Source organism: Danio rerio, chromosome 8, assembly GCF_049306965.1.
Source record: "Danio rerio strain Tuebingen ecotype United States chromosome 8, GRCz12tu, whole genome shotgun sequence".
Lineage (NCBI taxonomy): Eukaryota > Metazoa > Chordata > Actinopteri > Cypriniformes > Danionidae > Danio > Danio rerio.
This window is the reverse complement of record NC_133183.1, coordinates 31,572,071-31,598,018: the sequence shown is the minus strand read 5'-3', so window position 1 is coordinate 31,598,018 and position 25,948 is coordinate 31,572,071. Positions and strand designations below refer to the sequence as shown.

Sequence of the window (25,948 nt, the reverse complement as noted above, 5' to 3'; positions counted from 1 at the left end):
CTCATCCTTTAGAGGCTGTTTGTCTTTTGCTTTTTTCCTCACACTGATGTTTCTCCCAGTAAATTTATGCCCTCTGCATTAGTACCGTTCGCTCCATTTTTATTCCCGCTTGGAACTGCTGCTGTGTGGGTTTCTAACCAGCTTTCCATTTCGCTAGTAATATAGCACATTTGTCATTAAGATTCACCGGTGTGACTCGTTAAGAGTGTGATTGAGAATGTTTATCTGCTTGAGGAAGAAACATCGCTCAAAGAAATGGCAATGCGAGCTCCAGTATTTACTTTTAAGTCAGCCTTTTTTACTTTAAGGGAATTTGTGCCTTTGCAACAATTCAGCCCTGTCATAATCCTTTTTTTTTTTTTACTTATTTGGAGAGACCTCAGATGTTATGCCGCGTTCCAAGTTCTCCTGAGAAGTGGCTGCTTATGGGTTTGTTATTCTGATGCGATGTGAGTACAAGGGATTTTGGATTTAATAAAATGTTAAGTCTTCCGTTCTTTCTGCAGTGCTTCCCGGGATGAGGTCCCCCGGGATATTGTGGACTTTTGTGGTCAAAAAAATAAAATAACTAACAATGAAAAAAATCTAAACATTTACTTCTGGAACGAATTTAGCTGGCATTCACTTCTTTTAATTTAAAGAGATTGTTCACCTAAAAATGTGTTATTTTAAGCAGATCACTTGAAGCTGAACATTAGTACATTTAATCTGTTTGTTACTACCCTATTACTAGGGATGCACACTGTTTTTAGAATGTTCAAGAATGACTTAAAATTAAACATCAGAATATATGAAAAATATATTGCTGATATACATAACCAGTAAAATTATTAATTATGTGTCTGCTGTAACTTGTGTGTGCAAGCACTGTTGCCAATAAGGTCAAGCCAAAGTGAAAGTAAAACTTGAGTGCTCTTACGACTAATAGGATACTCACAGATTCTTAGACAGCCATCAATCATGTATTGATTATTTTAGTATCTGCTGTAAGGCTTTTGGTTTCTTTACATTATTAATCTTAATCAGCCACATTCTTCATGTCCTAGTGCTTTCTGGATAAGGAAACAGATTTTAAATAAATAAATAGCATGGTGATTTAGCTGTTTTTGTTGCGTGTGCCTTTAATGCTTCTTTTCCTCGCCCACTGTTCCCACATGCCTGTCAGAGTGTGCCTCAATCTCCGCCTCGGCTGCATTAGATAAGCAGCACAATGACAGTTAATGTGTTAATGTGCAAAATAAACCTGATTTAACCTCCGCAAACTGTGATTGAAGAGTCTTTTTTTATAATTGTACTGACACGTGGCTGTGGTAATAAAGATGGTAGAATTGCAGTATTTCATTAGAAACATGGTCTGTGTTAAAAATGTTTTAAATGAGTAAAACTCATTCTTGATCACATTTGATAATGATTGATGATCACAGTGAGCTGAATAGATCTTTTAATCCTAGTTACTTTGCGCACTTCCTGTCTTGTTGATTACAAAAACACAGTATTGGCATTGACCTGTATTGTGTTTTGACTAATATACCTGTTACATTAAATCTTTCATTTCAATTCAGATCTTAGTTTATCAGAAGAAGCCATGGTCAATAATTTTGTTTTGCCTGTATAAGATTTTTTTTTAACTCCCAATGTCCTGTAGTCATTGGCCTCAGGATGAACAAAATAAATAAATAAATAAATAAATAAATAATGTTTGCCTTGCTTATGCCTCTTTAAATTAAATGTGCAAGAGCAAAGATGATGTGAAATGGAACTGAAATTTGATCAGAAAAAAACTATTTACAAGAACCATGCAAAAAATAAAAATACAAACAGAGCCTTGATTTTTTTCTCTTCAAAATGATAAAGCATTCCAACATAATAACAGCTACAAAGAAAGCCACAATAAACACACTGTCTATCTGCTGTCTATCCAACCTGTCAGATGACTGATGTGAACAGAATATCAAATATAAACACACGCTCTGACAAATTTCAGCTTGTTTAGAAACATGCCTTATTTCCTTATGAATGCAAAGAGGAAGTTAAAACATTGTAACATTTCTAATCGCTGCTTTGAAACAAAGCAAACAATCTACAAGTGCGAAATGGCAGAAATACAAGAATTGACTGAAATAGATAAGATCACTTGCTTTATTTAAGGGGCCATTAACACTACAATGTTTTAGCTAAATCGTCACTTACCAAGTAAAATTCCTTAAATAAAGTTGCTAATTACCTGCCTGGCATCATAATATAGCGTTTTGATTTTTTTTTCATAGACATGGATCATTTTGAAAATGTGAAAACGTGTAAATTTGATTATTTTTTTAGAATGCAAGGAAAAAACATATTTGGCCCCATCATACAACTGGCACAATAAGACATTTTTGCCGCGTCATGTTGCTATACTTTCAGATCAGCGCAACCCTTATTTTCCCATTTGCAGCCACATTGTTTAAATAGCAAATCCATTTACGCGACTTTGTGTACTCATATGGGTGTTCCGGGTTAAAAAAGAGGTGTGTTAAGGCGCATTGTTGGTGTGTTGCTATTTTAGGGAACTAAAATTGAATGCAGGTCTAAAGTTCAGCGCAGAGCATGTTAGTTGTGCACCTTGATTACACATTGCTTAAAACACACTGGTCGTACAGCATTACAAAAATATATTTATAAGTAAAAAAAAAATTAAAGGATTAAAATATTACAAAATTTATTCCTTTCTACATAAATATAAAAACCACTGCCTCCATGCCTTCTTCATCTCAGGGGGCTTTTTTAGTTTATTCAAGACAATTTGCTTTTGTATAATGTTATTAGTATTATTATTAGCATTATTTATTAAATGCATATTTATATTTGTGTTATTAAAACAGGCGTAGATTTGTCCACCTGCCAGGTTTTTGACCATATGGTATATAGGACGTGTGTTTAAATATAATTTAGTTGTTATTATTGTTCATTTATTTGTTTGCTGGAAATAAAAACTGAATTTAGAAATAGTTTTTAAACAAATCCTTGTGCTAAACAAATGAAACTAAATATGTAGGCTAATGGCTGTCTTCAGTAGAGTACGCACAACACCTTTCCTTATCCACGAAAGAGAAAAAGAGAAAGACAAAGACAAAGCTAAGGTTGATTGAAGGAGGCTTGTTCTTTATCCTTGCGCTGCAAATGGTCTGTTTAAGTGTTTTCTCGCTAGTGAAGCGTTCAGTTTTTCCACATACAAAGTCCGCTATGTAAATAGCAAATGTGCCATGATGCAACGCAGCTGACTCTCAAAGGGAATGAGAGATGAGACTCTCATTGGTTTATTCTCAAAAGACACCCATAACTCATTAAGAGAATAAGCTCAACCCTGTTAGACCATGCGCCGCGGCGCAGAGTGTATTTTCCTTCCTTAAAATAGCAAAAGTAGATTCGGACATGCCTTTAATCCTTTTGCGCCCAGCACTTCAGACGTTAAAATAGAGCCCATTGTGTTTTTAGCCACACCGTTATCATGTAAACATAGCCTAAACAGGATTTCCTTGAAATTCCTCTTTAATAAATATTTGTAATTTACATATGTTGATCTGGTATGCATACTGCATTTTGGCATAACTCAGAGACAGCATACCGTAAGTACCATATGGATCAACCAAGAACAGCGACAGTAATAACTGCATAACATCAGGACTTTAAGTACACAAGGTTTCTCAACAGATTGCTACAACTAACAGAATCTCCATTTAGCAAGTTTCCTCTCAAAATGACATACGCACAGGCAGTAAAGAGAGACTGAAATATGAAAAAAACATCTTCTTGACACAGACAGATGTCCTGCCAAGTATAGACTTAACAAGTTCAGACTGATAATACAGCCTAATTTTCTTTTAGATCAACCCTCCTCAACTGACTCTTATTTTAATTTTAGTTTCGCTCAACAAAATGCTGTATAATATGGATACGGGTACGTAGAGAAGCCATATACATATCAGACCGCTTAAATCCAGCTTTACAATTAGCGCCACCTCTTTTCATTCTAGCGGTCCTCTTATCGTTCCCGAACACTTATCCTCTCTCTTTGGGCTCTTCTGTGTGTCTTTCCGAAACCGCCCCTTCTCTTGAAGCTGTAACACCAGCTCATTCCTTCGGATGCCTAGCAACAATACTGCAGCAAATCTATCAGGAGGAAGAAGATAAGTCTCGGCTAATTCTGGTTAAAGCAGCACTTCCATTGTCCTCCTCCACTATGTATCTCACCTGTGATGTCCGGTCTCAATTATCCTCCCTTCCACATTTCCTACACTATCGCTTCCTCTTCTGCTTTTGGTGTTCAAAGTCTATTTTTTTTTCCTCTATGTGTTTTTTTGCACTCACTTTGTATTCCTCTCTATTTTTTCCCTTTGAGTGTTGTAAGTAGAGTAGGGCTTGGAGAGTGGCTGTGGAATAAGGAATGGTAGAAAGCATATTCAAATATTCTGTCAAACATACAAGTATTTTTTTATAGGAAATATTTCAGGTTATACTTGTTTAGTATACAATTCTGTAATACTATAAAATAATTTGGATATCAAAACAATCAAAACCTCGAAGACTGAAAAATTGGGATTTTTCATCACATGAATGAATTACTTTTTAAAATATATTAAAAAATGAAACAGCTATTATTCATTAAACCGCAAAAGTAGTTTACAGTAGTTTTAACTGTATAATAAATACTGTAATATATTAACAAATGCATTTAATAAGCATAATTTTTAAGTATAATATTTTTCAATTTCTTTATTTTTTTTATAATTATTATTATTATTAAAATATTTATTAATTCACGACTTTATCTAATTTATGTATTTATGATATAGCATTTCAGAGTCTTGTATTTTTATGTAAAATTTTCAACATAAATTGCCAAAACCCAAACTTAAATACAGTAGATGTAATGAATGTAATGAATTTTATTCCAAAATGTAATGAATGCTAAATGTGTTCAACTGAGCTGAGGGTACTATTTTAAGATTAATAAATACAAGTTAAGTTCATAGTTAACAATCAAACACATGAGGATATGTTATGAGTGTGTCTGTGGAAACTTATAAGTAGTGGTATTCTGTGCAGTGCAGGTTATAACCTTCTTTTTGCCCCACAAAACAACAAATTAACTCTGCACACTGCGAGTGTTCTTGGATTGATCCGTTCACAGGTCATAAAAGCTACACAGATACAATTAAGACTCTGTGGCCACTACAGTTTTGTTTTCAATAAGAGTGCCACATAGTCAAAAAATGCTAGGACAGTGGTGACTTATCAGCCCTATCAGGAAGTGACTTTGGAAGCAGTGTTTGTGCACGAAGCTACCTGAAAAAAAAACTGATTTTAGATAGACTTCTGAGACAGCACACTAATTTAATCATGCACAGAGAGAGCTTTGGTGATAACTAAGGAAATGCATGCTAACTAGAATGCAAAGTTCTTGGTAAATGCCATTAAAAGCAGAAAATGGTCAAATTCACAGTAAACACACAAAATATCAGCCAAGTGAAGCTTTGAGATGGCATTTTTGCAATTTTCTTTTAGTATACCAGGATTTTGGGATATTAATGTTCATATTGTTGCTATCTATCTAATTGTCTCTATTTTTCACATGACTAGAAAATATAAATGTAACATTTTTAAAAAAAATTATCTTAAAAATATCGTCTTTTTTTGCAGCTTGGAAAACTTTAGATTATTGAAACCAAATGAATTTCAGTGTTGTGCATTATAAATTTAAATGTGTTTTTATTGTATTTTTGTTGTATTATTGATTGATGTTTTTTTATTATTATTATTCGTGACCACATTGTTTCTTATTCTAAACAATTTTGTATTTATTTTTCTTATTATTGCCTTTTAATTTAACATTTTGGTTTACGCTTATTATTTTCCAATCTGTGACCTCAACACCTTTGTCATAAAAACTGATGCGAAATGCTGAAGTGGTTTGCAGCAGAAAATGTTGTCATTTATTATTATTTTTCACTATCCTTTTATTTCAGGAAAATAGCACAAACTATTTATTTTTTGTTTTAGTCCAACTGAAAACAGTGTTTGTGCAGACATCCAGAAATCTGACACCTGATACAGCTGGATGCGGCAGTTGATCTGAAACCCCTACTGACTCCCAACAGCAGAGTTTCAGCGACCATTTTAATCACTGTCAATTAATTTGCGCTCATTTAATAACTGTCAGTCTGAAAGCCTCTTTAACAAATAACCTCTAAACATTCTCTTACCGCTCCCCCACAGTACCGTCTCTTGGATCTACATCAAAGTTTAATGCAGTTAATAAAACACTCTGTTTCTTATAAAAGCACGATTAACACAGACCCGTGCAAGCTGCTGTTAACAAAGGTCTAAACAACGGCAAATAAACAACAGCAATATCTGGTGATAAGCGGAGAGCAGGTGCACTCGATGACACTAAACACAGATCCAGCAAACGCCACACCTCTCTGTGATCTTTCTCAAACGCACCAAGCAGGTGTTAAAGAGTTTTAATCTTTCCCATAGAGCAGGCCTCCTCATGCGATCACGATGCCTCAGCTGGTGATGACTCAAATCTCATCATTACGCGTTCTAAACAATCACCGTCCGACTTCCCACATGCGCTGCACTGTTTTGTGCTGTTCGGTGTGACAACAGGCTAATGAGCAAGCTGAGAATGAGATGATAAATAATGTTTGTGTAATGAGAGGAGAGCAGCTCTTTGTATAGCATGTTTGTGTGAATCTGGGGAATGAAGAATGCACAAAGGGAAGATCATTAGAAGCCCTCTATAATGAGAATTCACTTTAAAAAAAACAAAAAAACTATTTCACTCAAATATGAATATTTTGTCATCGCTGACTCATCCTCTGATCGTTCGAATGTGGAAAGAGAGCCTAGGCTGCTATTTTCCATTCAATTACTGCTTCAAAAGGGATACACAAATGTGCCATAAAAGTGTAAAAGTTATTAAAGCCATCCATACGCCTCATGCTAAACTGTTTAAATGATTTGAAGACAAACAATCCAGTTAACAAAACTAGTCTGAATGTTTTTGTCACAACATTGCTCAAATGTTGCTTATTTATCTTCAAAAAAAAAAAAAAAAAGTTTAATTTAACACTGGAACTACTACTAGAATTCTGTAACTACTAGAATGGCCATAGCAGTTTCTGCTTTTCATATAACTGTACCACACTGTACCAAAGAAAATTTTTGTCATGTCATATTTATATTTAAAGCTTCTATTTTAAACTTAAGCTTTGAATGTCATTATTTCTTATACAGTCATTACCCAAAATATACAATCTTTTGTAATATAGTTTATAATTGTTTATAAGTTACTCGTCTGCCCCAAAGGTTATTTTTTGAAAGTTTGAAAGGCATGTCTGAAGTAAAATTCTGTTTTTGCTGTCAGAGAGTTGTTTTATTACCAAAAAATGAAATAACAGAGGTACAGTACACATATAAGGCATGGGAAAAGTATCTGAAACTGAAATGTATGTGGTCAGTATGACCATTATGGCCATTCAGTATTGAAATACTCAAAACTCTTTTATGTTTTGTCATTTGAATTGAATGGTAATGTTAAAGTGAAAAATACAGTCAAAATAAATGGGGCCGTTACAGTGACACAGTGGGTAGCATGATCACACATTGTCTTAAAGCAAGAAGGTCGCTGGTTCGAGCCCTGGCTGGGTCAGTTGGCTTTTCTGTGTGGAGTTTGCATGTTCTCCCTGTGTTCGCGTGGGATTCCTTCAGGTGCTCTGGTTTCCCCCATAGTCTAAAGACATGAGGTATAGGTGAATTGAATAAACCAAATTAGCATCTGCTGCGTAAAACATATGGTGGTTCATTCCGCTGTGGCGACCCGTTATTAATAAAAGGACTAAGCTGAAAAGAAAATAAATGAACAAATATATGAGTAACTTATAAAATTAAAGCAAATTATCAAAACCTCTGTAGTTCTAGTATTAATGTGTAGATTATTTGTTCATATCCATGTTTTATTTACAATACTTTTGTGTCATAAACCTTTAATTTTGAGACCACACTCCTTCCCATCAACACTCCTACCAACAAACCAACCAACCAGCCAGCCAGCCAACCAACCAACCAATCAAATCAAACCAACTAATCAACCAAATCAACCAATCTACCAACCAACCAACCAATCAACCAACCAACCAATCAACCAACCAACCAACCAACCAACCAACCAACCAACCAACCAACCAACCAACCAACCAACCAACCAACCAACCAACCAACCCAACCAACCAACCAACAAACCCAAGCAAATCAACCAATCTACCAACAAAATCAATCCAACCAACCAACCGAACAACCAACCGAACAACCAACCAACCAACCAACCAACCAACCAACCAACCAACCAACCAACCAACCAACCAACCAACCAACCAACCAGCCAACCAGCCAGCCAGCCAGCCAGCCAGCCAGCCAGCCAACCAACCAACCAACCAACCAACCAGCCAGCCAGCCAGCCAGCCAGCCAGCCAGCCAGCCAGCCAACCAGCCAGCCAGCCAGCCAGCCAGCCAGCCAGCCAGCCAGCCAGCCAACCAACCAACCAACCAACCAACCAACCAACCACCCAAAGTATCACAGTAGTTTATAAGCCACATGGGACTTTTCAGTTTTTTTTTTTTTGTTTTTTTTTTAATTGCGGTGATCCACTCATTATGATTTCAGTTCTAAAGTAGAAGTACAAAAAAAAAAAAAAAGAATAAATTGGGAGGTAAGATTTAAGAAAATCCTATAAGTTTGTAACAACATAATGGTGAATAAATAATGAGAGAATTTATATTTTATTTTAAACTCATCAATATTTTCATCTTTATTCCTCCACCTTTCTCTTTTCTCTCTCTCAGCTGTTTCCGACTCTCAGTTTCTTCTTCCTTTCTGTCTCCCTCTCTCTTGGGCGATGGACATGCTGGCCATATAAGCCTTAGATAATGAAGTCTGTGTATGGTGAAATATGATTGAAATCCTTTTAGTGCTGGCTTATATCGACTCTCTTGTTTGCAGTCAAAGGCACCTCTCTCTCCTCCTCCTCCACACCCCTCCCGCTCCACTCTTTCAATCATGTTTTGATGTCAACTAATGGTCTATGTACAAAATTTTCCTCCGGTGGGTACTGAGCTAGACATAATGGGGATATCTCATCTTATGACCTGAAAAAAATGTCTTCCTAGTATGCAGAACTTTTCATGTCCTTCTGTGAGGGCTACCTTCCAGACGAAAGGCTTTTTTGTTTTTTTACGTTTTGTAATTTGTGGATTGCTAGTTGTGGAGAGAGGAAAAAACTGACTATTGTTGTAACATGTTGCTGTTTAAGATTAAAGTGTTTAAGGAAAAGATTGTAATATCACTGGGAATCAGAAAGATTACAGTACGCTGGGAAAAAAAAAAACTTTTTATAAAAATTATTTAATATACAGAGAATGTATATTTTAATTTTTCAAGTATCTTCAGAAAAAACAAAAGAACATAAAACATTATTCAGATATATTTATTTATATTATATAAACGACATTTTTTTTTTTAAATCTACAAAATACAAAAGAATATGTGATCATTCTGAATTGCATTACAATAAAAAAAAGTCTCTGATAAATGGCGAAAAATAAAGATTCAGTGGTAACCCTTGTAAAATAAAGTCGAACTATTATTGAGCTATATACAGTAGCTATTCAGTTAAGAGCAAAGGGAGTGATTTCATTTCATCTTTTTTTGTTTGATTCTTTTTAAAAGTTTACACAGCAGAAATAAGATGTTTCTACTTTAAGTAATTCTACAGATACCGCACACTGATTAAGTTACAGACAACAAAGTTTCCTGAATGTTTTTTCTTATCAATATGATAAAAAATGACAGAGCATCATAAGCTCTTTTTATGGATTATGTGCTAAAATGCATATGTGCATTTGTTAACCTTAGGGGTTAGGACAAAAAAATAGTAGGACAAGAGAATATAATTATTGGACAAAATTGAGTTTTACCACTGAGAAGCAAGACTTGGGTTTCTATTTTAACGGTTTTTCTATTTTTAACTTTATTTTTTTTCTAAAGAGCATGGCGCAAAAGCATTAGGGCATGTCCGAATCCACTTATACTATTTTAAGAATGGAAAATACGATAGGCACTCTGGTACATGCTCTAACAAGCTTGTGCTTACTCTCTTAATGAGTTATAGGTGTGTTTTAGGTATAATGTGCATTAAACCAATCAGTCTCATCTCCCATTCCTATTTAAAAATTGATTGCGTTGCACCGTGGCACATTTGCTATTTACATGGCGGGATTTGTAAGTGGAAAAACTGAATGCTTCACTTGAGAGAAAACAGTTGAACTGACCATCTACGCAAGGACAAAGTATAAGCCTGCTCTATCCGGCCACTGTACTTTCTCTTTACTTTACTTTTACCCATTATTTTATTCCTTTACTTTCATAGAGTAAATAAACAGTGAAAAATCACTCCGCTGAAGACATCCATTAGCCTACATATTTATTTTTGTTTGTAAAGTGCAAATATTTGTTTCAAAGCTATTTCTAAAATCAGTTCTAATTTCCAGCAAACTAGTAAATGAACAATAATAACGAAGTGTGGTCAAAAAACTGAGTTATATTAAAACACATGTCCTACTCTTATGCTCCACATGGTGATGCATACATCACTAAAACCTGACAGGTGGACAAATTTAAACCTGTTTTTATTAAGATAAATATAAATGTGCATATAATAAATAATTCTGCTAATAATAATATAAACATTATACAAATGCAAACTTTTACTCACGAATAAACTAAAAACTATACTCACTATTTACTCTTCCTCAAGTAGAAACTAACATTTTATAGTTTCTTTATTCTGCTGAACACTTAAAGAAGATATTTTGAAGAAAACTGGAAAACTGTAACCACCAAAAAAAAAAAAAAAAGTTCTATGGAAGTCAATGGTTACAGATTTTCAGCTTTCATCAAAATATCTTTTTAGTTTTGTGTTTAACAGAACAAACTCATAAAGGTTTGGAACCAGTAGAAGGTGAGTAAATAATGACATAATTTTCATTGTTTGGTAAACTGAATTTTTAGCCATAACTTTCAACCCGGGCTCATTGTGGAAACGTAGCGGACCGCGATTTATGTCCCGGGAGGTACGTATTCGAGTGGTTTTTGTTTTCGCGGATCCGCGAGAGGCCGATGTGCGCACTTTTTCACGTCTCGGGCGCCTCTCGGTAGCGCCCGCCGTTTGCGCCCGCGCCGTTCTCGCGCGAAAAGCCGCCGGATCGGCCCTTCTCTTCCTCCTCCTCCTCCTCCTTCCCTAAACCCGAGCGATGGTTCGCAAAAGCCGTCCAGAGAAAAATAAAAAAAAAGCAAAAGCCCTAGTCTTCGATTTCGACCGCGTTTTCGGATCCCGCTGCGTTCTCGCCCTTATTTTTTGGATTCCATTTTTCATCTTACCTGATTTCCGGAACCGCTGTTCCCCGGACTCGATCCCGGTCGTCGTCCTCGGCGAGCGCGAAGAGGAGGGGCGGAGCGGCGCCACACCGCCCCACAGCGTTCGCTCAAAAAAAACTAAAGGCGGCCTTACGTACCTCCGGCCACGTAAATCGCGGTCTCCAGAAACGTCCGCGGGGCTACGTTACCAGAATGAGCTTGGGTTGATAACTTTCATTACACCTCTAAAGATGCCCTACAGGCACAGGATGTCAACATGATGTCATATTGATGTTGTACCCCAACTATATAAAATTCAATGTGAATTTTGTTTGGAAATGAAAATAGGGTTTATGTCAGAACCCAACGTCAGGCTGACTTCAATGTCCAACGTCCAACCTAAAATCAACCAAATATCAACATCTAATCATGTTACACCTTGACATTCTGTGGACGTTACCACTATATACAAGACGTTGGATTATGTTTACTTTCCAAAACAACCTAAAATCAACCAAATATCAATGTAATTTGATGTCATTATCGGACGTCAAAATAACATTGTCGTTAGAGGCTGGCTAGACATTGAATTTTAACCACCTGACATCCCAACCTAAATCTAACTTAATATTAACGTCTTATGATGTTGTGTGCCTGCTGAGTGAGCACCTTATTCGGTTCAATAGTATATTATTGAATATTGCAGCATCTATATTACTAACAACAAACAATACAGTTACAGTATTTAATAAACTAAAATAAAGCCATACACGGTTAGCTGAAAGACTATAAAGTCTATTGTATAAACTCTAAATGACATACTAAATGACATTTTAGTGTGATAAAAGTGTGACAAAATATTGTAAGTCATAGCAATTGTAGTAAAGTTATTTATTTTAAATAATTAAGAATGTTAATTTAATTCAAAGAAGCTGTTTAGTCCTAAGGACACCTAATTTTTATAAAAAATGTCTTAACAAGACCATTGAAAATTAATGAAACATTAATCTTGAGTGAAAGTATTAATATTTTGCAATGTGGGTGAAATTGTGTCATAAAAATAGAAATGTTGTATGCTCTGCTTTTATAAAAGTAAAGTAAAATTATAAAAGTATCTTCCATAGCACTGAAATGAAATTCCCAGTTTGCTACTATTATTGAAAAATGAGACAAACAAGGGCTCTCAGTGTTAGCACATGACTAGCTCAGAAAAGAGACGAATACAATCGAGAATAAACATCGTAAATATTTGCTGGGGAAATCAGAGCAGATGTTTGTCCAGTGTACCAGAGACTCCTTTATTATGAATCTCACAAGCTGCGACAAGCCCTGCTGTTACACAATGAATTCTTCATCTGCTCTTTCATTCTTTAAAGGGGAAGTTTCCCCAAAATTAAAAATTTATCACCGTTTACTGATATTTTATTTGATATCTGAAACTTGTTTCACTAGTACTGCCTCACTATGATGATGAATGATTTGTTGTATTCCTAATTTGTAAGTAGCTTTGAATATAAGTGTCTGATACACCTTTAGCATCAAGCTGATCTGTCCAGCCTGATCTCACGAGGAAATGCAAGTTTTTTTTTTACGTTGTGTCAGTTTAGTGGCTAATTCGTTTGAGTTCTGTCGTACGAAATTGTACCATTTTAAAACAGGAGTTGTGGCACCCAACGCCACCCCAGCCCTAATCATCATCGGGTGATGAGCAAATTGTACTAAATTGTATGAATTAGATCGTATAAATATATACGAATTAGCCACTAAAAAAAAAAAAAATAACAAATTGCCGTTAGATTGCGTTGGATCTGTCTTATATAGTGCTTACTGGAACAAGCTGACTCCTGATGTTGATATTATAGGCAATGACATGAATTGTTCTATACATGTAAACCCTTCAACTCCACCAACTAAAATTTACATAGTCATGTTGTTTACAAAAAAACGTATTCTTTATACATTGAAAGTAAAATAAAAACTTTTCCCTCTTTATTGTTAAAATCCAAATCGTTCGAGGTTACTAAAGTAACCCTTCGTTCCCCGAGGAGGGGAACGGAAGCACTATAAGTGGATTTGATTGTAAAATCCACGCATTGGGGAGGTTCGGTTCAGAAGCTACTCGTCTGAAAGAGTATTGAACGGGCCAATTAAGAATGAATTGGCAGCGCAAGCCTGCGCAGGTGAGCGGCATAAGCAATCAACTGAGTATATAAGCTCACCTGGCGCCAGCAGACGCTATCCTTTTTAAGCTGAAGAGACTTTCAACAGCTAAGGGACAGTCATTATGGCGACGGAGTATAGTGCTTCCGTTCCCCTCCTCGGGGAACGAAGGGTTACTTTAGTAACCTCGAACGTTCCCCTTCGGGGGGAACTTCAGCACTATAAGTGGATTTGATTGTAAAATCCACGCATTGGGAGCCCATTGAAAGCGCCATAATGACTGCACCTTACCAACACCCCCGATGAGGAGATAGTCAAGCAAGCGTGACGCACCCACATCATGGGGGGCGCGGTCCTCCAACGTGTCCCTGGCCCTAATTTATCCTACTTCAACAGAAGTTTTACGGATTTATATATATTTTTTGGGAAGTCGTGAGCATCTAGATAATTCTAGGAAAATACGACAGTACGTTGGGAAGCGTGCAATCCCGATAGGGAGGACGCTGCGGAGGCCATCCGTTACCCAAGGGGGGATAGATGGCAGAATTTACATATGGACTAGCCCTAAAAAGGGGGAGTACGCATAGCAAAAGAGTGGTTAGCGGGGAGGGAAGACACGGGTCCGCCCAGGGGGGGGACTTAACCGTGGCGGAATAAGCATATGGGATCGCCTAGTGGGGACCACGCATAGCAGGCACCTTTACCCAAAACGCGGGCTGACCAGCGGGCAGACCTACAACGTAGTGGGCCAGCAAGTGACTCCTCCGCTGAGTCAGTGCTGGGGGCCACGGAGGAATCTGCAGGGCTCACCTGACGGGGAACTTTACTGACAGATAAAAAGGCGCACGTATCTCCGTGTTAGGGAAAATGGCGCAGCAAGCGTGTTTCAACACCCTACCGAATTGTTTCCTCAATCACCAAGGGTTACCTAATACCCTTGAGGAAACCGGTTCCACTCGCAGATTGTAAAACCTTGCAAATGTGTTGGGTGTCACCCAGCCCGCAGCTCTACAGATGTCTGTTAGAGGGGCGCCGCGTGCGCGCGCTCGAGAGGATGCGAAGCTCCGAGTGGAGTGCGCACGCGCTCTCGGGGGACGCGGCTCATCTCGGCTCTGATAGTGAAAGAAAGGCATCCACAATCTAGTGGGAACTTATTTCGGTACGGCACTTCCCTGCTGCCGACCGCTATAACAGACGAAGAGCTGCTCAGATGATCTAAACTCTGAGTGCGGTCCGGATAATACGCAAAACGCGAACTGGACAATAAGAAGGGCTGGGTCTGCCTCCTCCGAGGGCAGCGCTTGCAGGCTCACTACCTCGTATTAAACGGAGTGGTAGGAACCTTGGGCACATATCGCGGGCGGGGTCTCAGGACGTGAGAGAAGCCAGCCCAATTACAGGCACGAATCACTGACCGAAAAATGCCTCCGGGTCCCCGACCCTCTAATCGATATCAACGCAACCAGCAGAGCTGTCTTCAGGGACAGAAAGATACTGAGTCGAGGATCGAAGGGATCTGACGCGGCTTGTGTAGCGAGGGCGAGATCCTAAGAGGGCATGAGAGGGGGCGGGGTGGATTAATTCGCTTAACGCCCCTGAGGAACCGGATGATGAGGTTATGCGTTCCCACGGTGCTGCCAGCCGCCGCGTTATGAGAGCGGAGATGGCAGCCACGTAACCTTGAGTGTGGAGGGCGACAGCCTGCTCTCCAACTTCTCTCGGCGTAAAGAAAGCACAACGCTGATCTGGCAAATTACGGGGGTCTTCTCAGCGAGAGACACACCATTCAGTGAATAGACTCCACGTCAGGGCATAGGCGCGCTCGGGGAGGGGGCTCTAGCCCGAGTGACGGTATTAGCCACCGTAATCGGAGGTTACCTAAGTCTTCCTCGCGTCTAAAATCTCTTCAAAGATCGGCGAGGGTGCCAGGTGGTGCCCTGTCCCTGAGAGAGTAGGTGCTCTCTCGAAGGGACTGCCAGGGGAGGGCTATCGCGAGGGAGAGCTCTGACATCCAGGTCCGGTTGAGCCAGAGGGGCGCAACCAGCAACCTGTTCCTCGTCCTCTCTGACCTTGCACAGTAACTGCGCGAGCAGGCTCACTGGGGAAAACGCGTATTTGCGCGTGCCCCGAGGCCAGCTGTAAGCCAGTGCATCCGTGCCGAGAGCACTCGGTCAGGGAAAGAACAACTGGCAATGAGCGATCTCTGGGGAAGCAACAGATCGACCTGGGCTTCCCCGAATCGCGCCCATATCAGCTGAACAGACTCGGGGTGGAGTCTTCATTCTCCAGGACGCAAGGCTGCCGTGAGAGCGCATCGGCTGCACGGTTGAGCTTGCCTTAATATGAATGGCGTGCAGCGATTTCAGCCGCGGATGACTCCAGAGGAGCAGACGGCGGGCGAGCTGAGACATGCGGCGAGAGCGCATACCCCCTATACGGCTGATATACGCCACCGCCGCCGTACTGTCCGTCCTGACCAGCACGTGTTGCCGCTCCAGCACCGGAAAAAAACGGTGGAGAGCGAGGAACACTGCCAACAGCTCCAGGCGATATGCCAATGCAACTGGGACCTTTCCACAGGTCCGTAGCCGCATGCCCGCAACGCACAGCCCCCCAGCCCGTGTTGGAAGTGTCTGCTGAAACGACAACAAGACTGGACGCCTGTTCTAGAGACACCCAGGCCTGTAGGAACGAGGGGTCGCTCCAAGGGCTGAGGGCGCGGCGACACAGCGCAGTAACAGAGACTCGGTGTGCGCGCGCGTGCCATGCGCGTCTGGGGACTCGACCGTGAAGCCAGTGCTGAAGTGGTCTCATATAGAATAATCCGAGCGGCATGAAGCGGCTGCGGATGCCATATGCCCCAGGAGCCTCTGAAATAGTTTCAGTGGGACCACTATTTTACTGTCAAGCTCTCTCAGACAGTACAGCATCAGCTGAGCGCGCTCTCCGGAGAGGCGCGCTGCCATGGTGACCGAGTCCAGCTCCAGCCCGAGAGAAGAGATCCTCTGCACGGGGGCGAGTTTGCTCTTTTCTCGGTTGACCTGAAACCCCCACAGGTGGAAGTGCCAGAGCACTTTGTCTCTGTGCATAATCAACTGCTCCGAGAGAGGGCAAAAATCAGCCAGTCGTAAGAAATTGAGTATGCAGATGCCCGCGAGCCGAAGGGGCGCTGAGGCACCCTCCGCGGGCTTGGTGAGGACCCGCGGAGACAGAGAGAGCCCGAAGGGGAGGGCTTTGTATTGCCGAGCTCGACCTTCAAACGCAAACCGCAGAAACTGTCGGTGGCGAGGAAGAGTGGAGACATGGAAATACGCGTCCATCAGGTCTAATGCTGCAGACCAACCCAGAGGACGAACGCACCGGAGGATGCGCTTCTGCGTGAGCATTCTGAACGGCAGCTTGTGCAGGCAGCGGTTCAAAACGCGCAGATCTAGGATTGGCCGTGACCCACCGCTCTTTTTGGGTACGATGAAGCGTGGGCTGTAAAACCCGCTCTCCATCTCGGCTGGAGGGAGCGGCTCGATTGCATCCTTCGCCAGGAGGACAGCAATCTCCTCTCGCAAGACAGGGGTGGACAGGGGGCTGACCCTGGTGAATACACACCCGTGACTTGGGGGGCCGTTTCGCGAACTGAATCGCATAGCCGAGTCTGATTGTGCGTATGAGCCACCGCGAAGAGCTGGCCCGCGCTAACCAGGCAGGCAGAGCTCTCGCTAATGGACTCATCGCTACAATCGCTGACGTACCAGCAGTGGGGCAGCGCGGAGTGGGTGTGCTGATCCGGGAAGCTCGCGGGTCCCACGGAAAAGCTGGAGGTGAGATATTTGCTCTCACTCCAAACCCGAGCTCCGGAGGGGAGGCTCGAGGGGTGGGAGAAAGGAGACCGTCCTCCCAGCGCTCGTGAGCCACTGGCGAAACGCACCGAATCTGCAAGCTAGAAAGCATAGCGTCCCAGACTGGCAGATTTCGGGCTGTCACATCTGGGGAAGAGAAAAGTGCCCTTTCATAATGTTTTCATGGCAGTAAAAAGTGCCGTTAGAAATGGGGCCCCGCCCTCCAGCGGGGAAAGAGCAAGTTCCCTCTTCTCCAGATGGCCTGTCCCAGGGGCGCTTCGCGGTCCGTTGCCGGACTTAGCGGCGTTCTGGGCAGGGGGGCTGCCTGCTTCCGAGGTGCCCGACGCGCTCGCTTCGCCAGAGGCGTGTGCGGGGGCGGAGCAGCTCTCGTAGGCGGGCGCCTTCGGCGAGGAGCAGGTATGAATGGCACGGCGGGCGGAGCGGGCTACGGACCGCCGATAAGACATCACCCACCAACTGCTCTCTCACCGCCTTGAATTCCTGGGTGAATTCACAGACAGTGTCGCCGAACCTGGCTGGGGATATGGGGAAGTCAAGAAAGCGGACTTTGTCGACTTTGCGCATATCAGCCAGGGGTGGCGCTCCTGGACCACTAATGTGGACATCGTCCTCCCCAACGCACACGCAGCGGACTCAGTAGTCCGAAGAGCTAAGTCGGCGGCGGTGCGAAGCTCGTAAGCCTGGATTGGACCCACCCTCGTGCAGCTCGGCCAGCGCCTGCGCTTGGTAGCGCTGGTAGGTGGCTATCGCATGCAAGGCGGAAGCAGCCTGGCCCGCAGCTATGTAAGCTCCAGCTCCGAGGGAGGTAGATAACTTACAGGCTTTGGATGGGAGACGAGGCGGACCCCGCCAAGAAGAGGCGCCGCGCGGATTTACCGCCATCGCGCACTCAACCTGAGGAATCGCCACATACCCCCTGGCTGTTTCACCGTCAAGAGTGGTTAGGGTGGAGGAACACGCAGCACGAGCAGAAAAAAGTGCTTTACAAGACCGCGTGAGCCTACTGTGCACCTCCGGGAAGAAGGGAACGCCCCTCTAGTCGGTCCGGCCGCGGAGCTGGGGGATAAACCATCTCCAACCCACGGCCGAAGCAGCCCGGGAAAGCACGGCTAACATGTCCGTTTCAGGATCCGTAGTGACAGCGCTCACCAGCCCGAAGGGGGCGAGCGGGTCTGGATCATCATCGGACAATGAAAGCCCACCCTCCGATGCCGCGGTGGACATCTGGTCTCCGGTGTCATCGGGCGTAAGGGCTACCATCTGTTAGACGGATCGCTTCCCCCGCCCGAAGCTTGGATGGAGCGCTTAGAGGAGCGGGAGGTCCGCGGGCCCGTGGGCGACGGATTATCTCTCGCTGAAACCCTCAGATCTGCCCGAGTGCCCGCTGCAGAGCAGGGGACAACTGGGGTGGTTCACCCTTTTGCAAAGGCTAACCACGATCTTGCGCAACAGTCATGGCATCGCAATGACGACATGAACTGCCCGCGAGCAGCGCATTAACATGCTGGACCCCCAGACATGTAACGCAGTGCCCGCGCCCATCATCCGAGGACAGGAAACCACCGCATCCAGAAACGCACAGTCGGAGCGCCGTCCTGATAAGGACGTGCTGCACGACTGTGTTGCTCTTTCTGTGAAGTTTGCAACTTTATACGCACCGCTCTGGAGGACCGGACCCAAAGAACGCCAGGCAAGGGAGAAACCCAGCTCGACCGTCTGCCACTGCGTGTACACACTCTGGACCGGGAGAATGCTCTCGTTCGCTCGGAATCGCTGGTCACAGCAGGAGGAACCCTCATCGACTCGATCAGAAAGTCTCTGAAGCGAAAAGGATAGCGTCTGCTGGCGCCAGGTGAGCTTATATACTCAGTTGATTGCTTATGCCGCTCACCTGCGCAGGCTTGCGCTGCCAATTCATTCTTAATTGGCCCGTTCAATACTCTTTCAGACGAGTAGCTTCTGAACCGAACCTCCCCAATGCGTGGATTTTACAATCAAATCCACTTATAGTGCTGAAGTTCCCCCCGAAGGGGAACCTGTTTTACAGTTGATCATACTTTGCTGATGCACAACAAGTATTGGATTATCTGTACATGTTATTGGATGGTTTAACAGATATCTTTCAAATCCACAACTACTCAAAGAGTCTTAAAATTTTTTTTGATAAAGAGTTATAGTTTGACAAGCAAATAAATTCTATAGTCAGAAATGGTTTCTTTCAATTAAGGAACCTTGCTAAACTGAAGCCTTTTCTCTCTTCTAAGGATTTGGAAACCATCTTTAATGTTTTTGTTATATCCAGATTAGACTATTGCAATTCTTTGCATTCAGGAGTTTCTTCAATTGTATGCCTAAAGCTGGTTCAAAATGCAGACATAACCTTTTAACCTTCTAAGTTGCTAGCATTTCACCAGTTTTATCCCTCACTGTCTTCCAGTCCAATTTAGGATTCAGTACAAGTTATTGTTATTTGTTTTTAAAGGTTTGAATGGTCTGACAACTTACATTCTTCCCTGGCATACTTCATCTAGAAAAAAATCATCTTCTGTCTTTTGCGTTTGATTGCAATTCATTTTAACAAACAAACAAACAAACAAACAAACAAACAAACAAACAAACAAACAAACAAACAAACAAACAAACGGAAATCAATGTGCAACAGAAAAGCTTTTTTTCTCTACTGAATGTAGCTAAAGGTGTACCAAGGGGATCCGTACTAGGGTCTCTTTTTACTATAATATTGATCAAAATGTCAAAAATACAATCTGTTATTATTATGCTGATGATACAGTTACTGTTGATACACATCTGCATTCACACCCATTCTGGCTTCTTCTCAGTTACAGCTTGCTTTTAATGTAGTTCTTATTTGCTCCAAAACTGGTTTCAAATGCTGACAAAACAAAACCTATGTTGCTTTGTGTACTGTTACTCTTGGCCAGGATGCTCTTGTAGAAGAGATTTTAAATCTCAATGTCCTTTTTCTTGGTAAAATAAAGGCTGTACTTATAATAATAATGATGATGATATTTATGGTGATTCAATTAAGCCTGTTCATCACACAAAAAAGTTATTACACCAGTTAAATGGTTTAATTTTATTGAATACAATATGAAGTCTACAACTGGTTGTGAATGCATTATAAACACTGCAGTACATTAGCATACAGAATAGAATACATAACTTGATTAAAGTTCTCCTTATATCTACAAAATTTTACCTGTATTTTTTTATTTTACCATATTTTATATCATATCATAACCACTTCTCTTTATATTAAGTTGTATTCATATTAGGCTTAGTAAGTATTAATAACAGTATTAAAGAAATAATGAAATTAATTAAGAAATTAAATCAGGAAAAAATAGTCCCGGAGAAATAAATTAAACAAACAAACAAACAAACAAACAAACAAACAAACAAACAAACAAACAAACAAACAAACAAACAAACAAACAAACAAACAAACAAACAAACAAACAAGAACAGAGAAAAAGCTATGACCTGCTTTCATGTCTGCTTTAGTTGTTCTACAGATGGCTGATAATGAATGTGATAGACAATTTATGATGACAGAACTTTAAAATTTTGCATTAAAATTCCATTAAGAGCATTTGCATGTCCTTTCAAACAGTCTGCAAAGCTATATTTATGTAATAAATTAGAAGAAAACTGAGAGCAGAGAAATTACTACCTTTTGTGAAAATGGGAAAATAAGTGTCCTTTGTTGAGTGTTCTTAAACACTTTATTCTTGCAGTGTACACAATGTTCCTCTATTTACCAAATGCCAGCTGATAGTTTATTTTAAGACCATTGTTTTTATTCTGTTTTCTGAAAGTGCAAAAAAAGTCAACATCATCTCCGTTGGGGAATATAGTTGGTCTGAACAATATACAATACTGCTCTGCTTTACTTCACCACAATACAATAATTTATAATTGTGTTGGAGCCTTAAAGGGACAGTTCACCTAAAAATGAATTTCCTAATCCTTTCCTCACCCTCAAGTGGTTCCAAATTTCTCATGAGTTTCCTTTTTCTTTTGAGCACAAAAGATTTTAAACACACTAGAGATGCGCGTATGGCGGTTACAGCCGCGGAATCGGGCGGATGACGTGACGAAAAATAATATTTTAATTAAATTCGGGCGGGTGGTGGGCGGTTGTACTGTTTTTGTACACATAGCTGGGGCACCAACGAAAAAGCCTAGGACTGACTTCACAGAATGAGAGGAGGAATCGGATACACTAATTCTGGATGAACAGAAGTCTTCATCTACAAACTTCCGTATAGACGGATCAGCAGAGTAAAATCTACTTTCCTTTTGGGAGAAACAAGGCCAGTCATCCCCACGACTACAGCACCTTGCCAAGAGAATTCTATGCATTCCAGCAACAAGTGCTGCGAGCGAGCACTCCTTCAGTGCAGCAGGGCGCATTAGAGGCCAGGTGCTCTCGTCTGAATGTTGAAATGATGTGTCAAAATGCGTTTTCTAGGCTACAATAATAATAAAAAAAATTTGTACAGTACAGTGCGTTTAATTTAGGCTATTTATTTATTTTTGTCCCTGTGCGCCAATTGGAGACGGAGTTCACTGCTGATATTCTGAGAGCTTTATAGGTGTGCTTCTCATTTCTTATTTGTGTATCCTCGTTTCCTTTCCTTGCTTTCTTTCCTCGTCTTTCCACCCCTATAGGATGCGAGGGAAGGACGCAAGGAAAAGACTCAAGGACCAACCGAGGAATCGAATCAAGTGAAAAGACATGTCCTCGTATTGTTTAGCGTCACTTCAAAGCGTCAATTAATGCTGGATTTGACTTGCACGTTTGGATTAACTGCATGTCATTAAAGTCATTCTCTTTTTTTTAATAATCAATAAAGAAACATTCATTTAATAATAAAAAGGAATAAGCAATTCAAATAAAGAGCTCAGTCAGCAGATGACGGGCGGGTGCGGTTTTAAAATTTGGTCAAAAATGTTAGTGCGGATGGATGGCGGACGGATGATGAGTTTTGTGATGCGGTTGCGGATGAAATAATAGCCCATCCGCGCATCTCTAAAACACATTATGGATATATACTCACCCTGGAATGACCTGAGGGTGAGTATATAATTATTACTATTATTAAATTTCTAATTACAGTATTTGGGAAATAAGATCAGCTGTTCTTAATAATTGTCCTGTTTGCCCAAAATTTTCAGTATTAAGAAAAAACTATATTAGGTGAATAGACATTTACGTTGCACTTGTGGGTGACAATGAATTAAAACACACTGGTAATCAACATCCTTCAAAATATTTTCTTTTGTTTATTACATAAAAAAAAAAAGAAAAAAAAGTTAGCCAAGCAAAACTGAAATGACCTGAGGGTGCGTAAATAATTAAATCTTTTAATATTAGTACAGTTGTGCTAATTAGAAAATCTGATAAATGAGTTGAAAATGCTAAAATGATTTTATAGTTTTCTTCTTAAATTTTCCTAGAATATACAGTATATTATTGCAAAAACACTTGCATATACCATGTTGCCTTGTTTATTAGTTTGAGGCTTTGTATGGCTGCAATCTGTTGCCAATAATCTAACTTACATCGCATGTAAAGCTCAAGCACTTTTTGTTGATCGCTTCAGGTAAAAGCATCTGTTAAATGCTTGCAACATGAATCACATTACAGTCATAAAACCTGGGAAGAAGCACCAGGAGTCTATCACAAGGGGGCGCTGTGAAGCCTACATGATGGAGACGAGCAGACAGGCACATGAAACGGAAGACAGGCAAAAGAAAGCGAGGCTGAAGGAGGGTGACGACTCTGGCATGACAGAGGTGTCACCTTGTCATACAATATTTAACTAAACACCTGTGAGATGATATCACATTAACAAAACACTCCAGTCAGCCGTTTACTCTTTAGTATTCTCACTAGATCTGAAGGCAGCACAGACTCTCTCTGCCTTCACTTGCCTACCAGCACTTTTAATTGCAGCTCGTTTAAAATTCCAAACGAAAACACGCTCTGAAGAGAGGAATATAAAATATGGTGGGTTAACAAATAAGGCATTAACCCGCACCTAATTAGTATGGGAATTCGGTGGGGGAATTTTCAGAGTTAAATCACTCATAACTCAAGCACCATTAAGCCACATTAGTGCATTTTTTGCTTTGATATCTCTATTCAGAGAACATTAGCGCTATCTTCACAAACTGCTGCACCGTAATTAGACAAACGGTGGCAGTAGTCAAAGCGGCTAGAGCCTCCTACCTTCCGGATGCCTTCTTTTGATTCCTCCACGTTGTTTTCGGCTCCTCCTGTCCGGTTGATCATCCGCCACATCTGCGAATACATCGGGTCTCGTTCGAAAGGGTTCATTCCTTTACTGCGAACCTGGTCATAGACGGCAGAGTCCAGAACCGTGCCGTATGGCAAATCTGTCTGCTTAGCCAAATCTTGTAGTGACCTAAAGGGGAAAAATGAACGATTCAAAATGAAAATAAGCAATGAATGGTGAGCTGCTGATTTTTTTTTAACATAAAGTACATGCAGGGTGTCGGGCATTTTGTACTCAAAAAGTTCATTACTTTGTTTTGTTTTTATCAGACTTTGATTCACAACTTTCACTATTAACTACTGGCGTATTACTTGCTTATTATTAAGATTTTGTTTATTTATTAGCACTTAAAGTGTGATCTTATTCTAAGTACTGAACCTGACTTAATGCCTAAACCCAACTATTAACTAATAACAAGCAGAAAATGAGCAGTTCATTGAGCTAATAGCCTTAATTGCTGGTAAGGGAGCACGGGGTAAAATGTAACACAGAGTTTTAAGATATTTGCTCAGGATTAACCATGGCGTGCTTCTGAGGTTTTCACCTCAGTGCTGGCAGACAACTTCCTGACAATTAAATGTTTGTTGAAATTTGGATGGGAAACACAGGAGGATTTTTTAAAAATCTGTAAAAATATGTACGTAAAATCTTATATTGTTATTATTACGTCTTCTAGGCTACAAGATGGAACTATTTTGAAAAACAGTGACTGCTAGCCAGTTTTGAGGAAAACAACACAGCAGGGTTAGCTTTAACAGGGTGTTATGAATAAGTCACATACTGTTGGCCAATTAAAGTAACAAAATAATGGTAACACTTTATAATAACACACACTAGGAATCATTTATTAAGCATCAGCAAATAGTGAATTCATTATCTGTTAAGCATTAACTCTACATTATTAAACATTAGTAAGCAGTTTATAACTGCAGCTACAAATGCTGTACAACCACATGTATAATGTGCTTAATAATTGTACTTTGTACTTAATAATTCATACTTTGTTAATGTTTTTTTATTACTAAATGAAGTATTGCATTATTTACAAACCAGTTATTTAAGCATAGTTGGTGTTTTTTTAAGATCATTCAGAATGTGTAAGTAAATGATTAATAAACTATTGAAATCAACATTTATATATCTTAATATATAATCTTCATAAATAGTCCTCACTTTAGATTAGGTCACAAAATTGCATGAAGTTGAGTTAACATAGCATTTTTAACATACATAGTAACCATTAATATATGCCTGAACAATAAGATGTATAAACCTTAATTTCAATAGTCTATAAATCATTTACTAACTCATTCTGAACGATGTTAAAAACCTCCAACTACTCTTAAATACAAATGGTTTGTAAATAAGGCAATACTTCATTTAGTAATGAAAAATAAATCATTAACAAAGTATGAAAGTACAATTATTAAGCACATTATACATGTGGTTGTAAGTCAAGAATACAGCATTTGTAGCTGCAGTTATAAACTGCTTACTAACGTTTATTAATGTAGAGTTGATGCTTAACAGACAATGAATTCACTAAATGCTAATGATTACTTAATGTTTCATAGTGTGTAGTTATTATAAAGTGTTAGCGAAATGTTTTTTTATAGGAAATATTTTTAATAGAAAAACATATTTTATTGCTAATAATTCAAATCAAGGCATTGTATAATAATGGATAATAAGGCAAATAAATAGATGAGCTTATCCATTCATTCATTCCTTTTCTTTTTGGCTTAGTCCCTTCATTAATCAGGGTTTACCACAGCGTAATGAACTGCCAACTTATCCAGCATATGTTTTACACAGCAGATGCCCTTCCGGCCACAACCCAACACTGGGAAACATCCATACATTCTTACATTCACACACATACAATATGGCCAATTTAGCTTATTCAATTCCAATATAGTGCATGTTTTTTGGACTGTGAGTAGAAAATAATGAAAATTGCTACTTAAAATGTAAGAAGAAGATGATGATGAGGAAGATAATGAAGAAGATGAAGAAAAAGAAAAATAAGTAAAAGAACAAAAAGACACAAACAAAAAGTCAAAAAGAATAAAAGTACAACAAAAAGCAGAACAAAAGAAGAACAATAACAAGAAAAGAAGAGAAGAAAATGATAATGAAAATATGATGGCAAA

General features: G+C 40.2%; 1 protein-coding gene across 14 annotated transcripts in view; it reads right to left on the bottom strand.

Moving 5' to 3' along the window:
* grid2 (glutamate receptor, ionotropic, delta 2) overlaps positions 1 to 25,948 on the bottom strand; it is a 704,448-nt gene that overhangs the window by 73,680 nt on the left and 604,820 nt on the right. For all 14 annotated transcript variants that reach the window (XR_002459338.2, XM_073909344.1, XM_073909341.1 and 11 more), the window contains 1 exon segment: positions 23,729 to 23,924. Coding sequence is in view for 13 of the 14 variants with exons in the window: in XM_073909344.1 (XP_073765445.1) it covers positions 23,729 to 23,924 (196 nt within the window). In the remaining variant the exon portion in view is untranslated.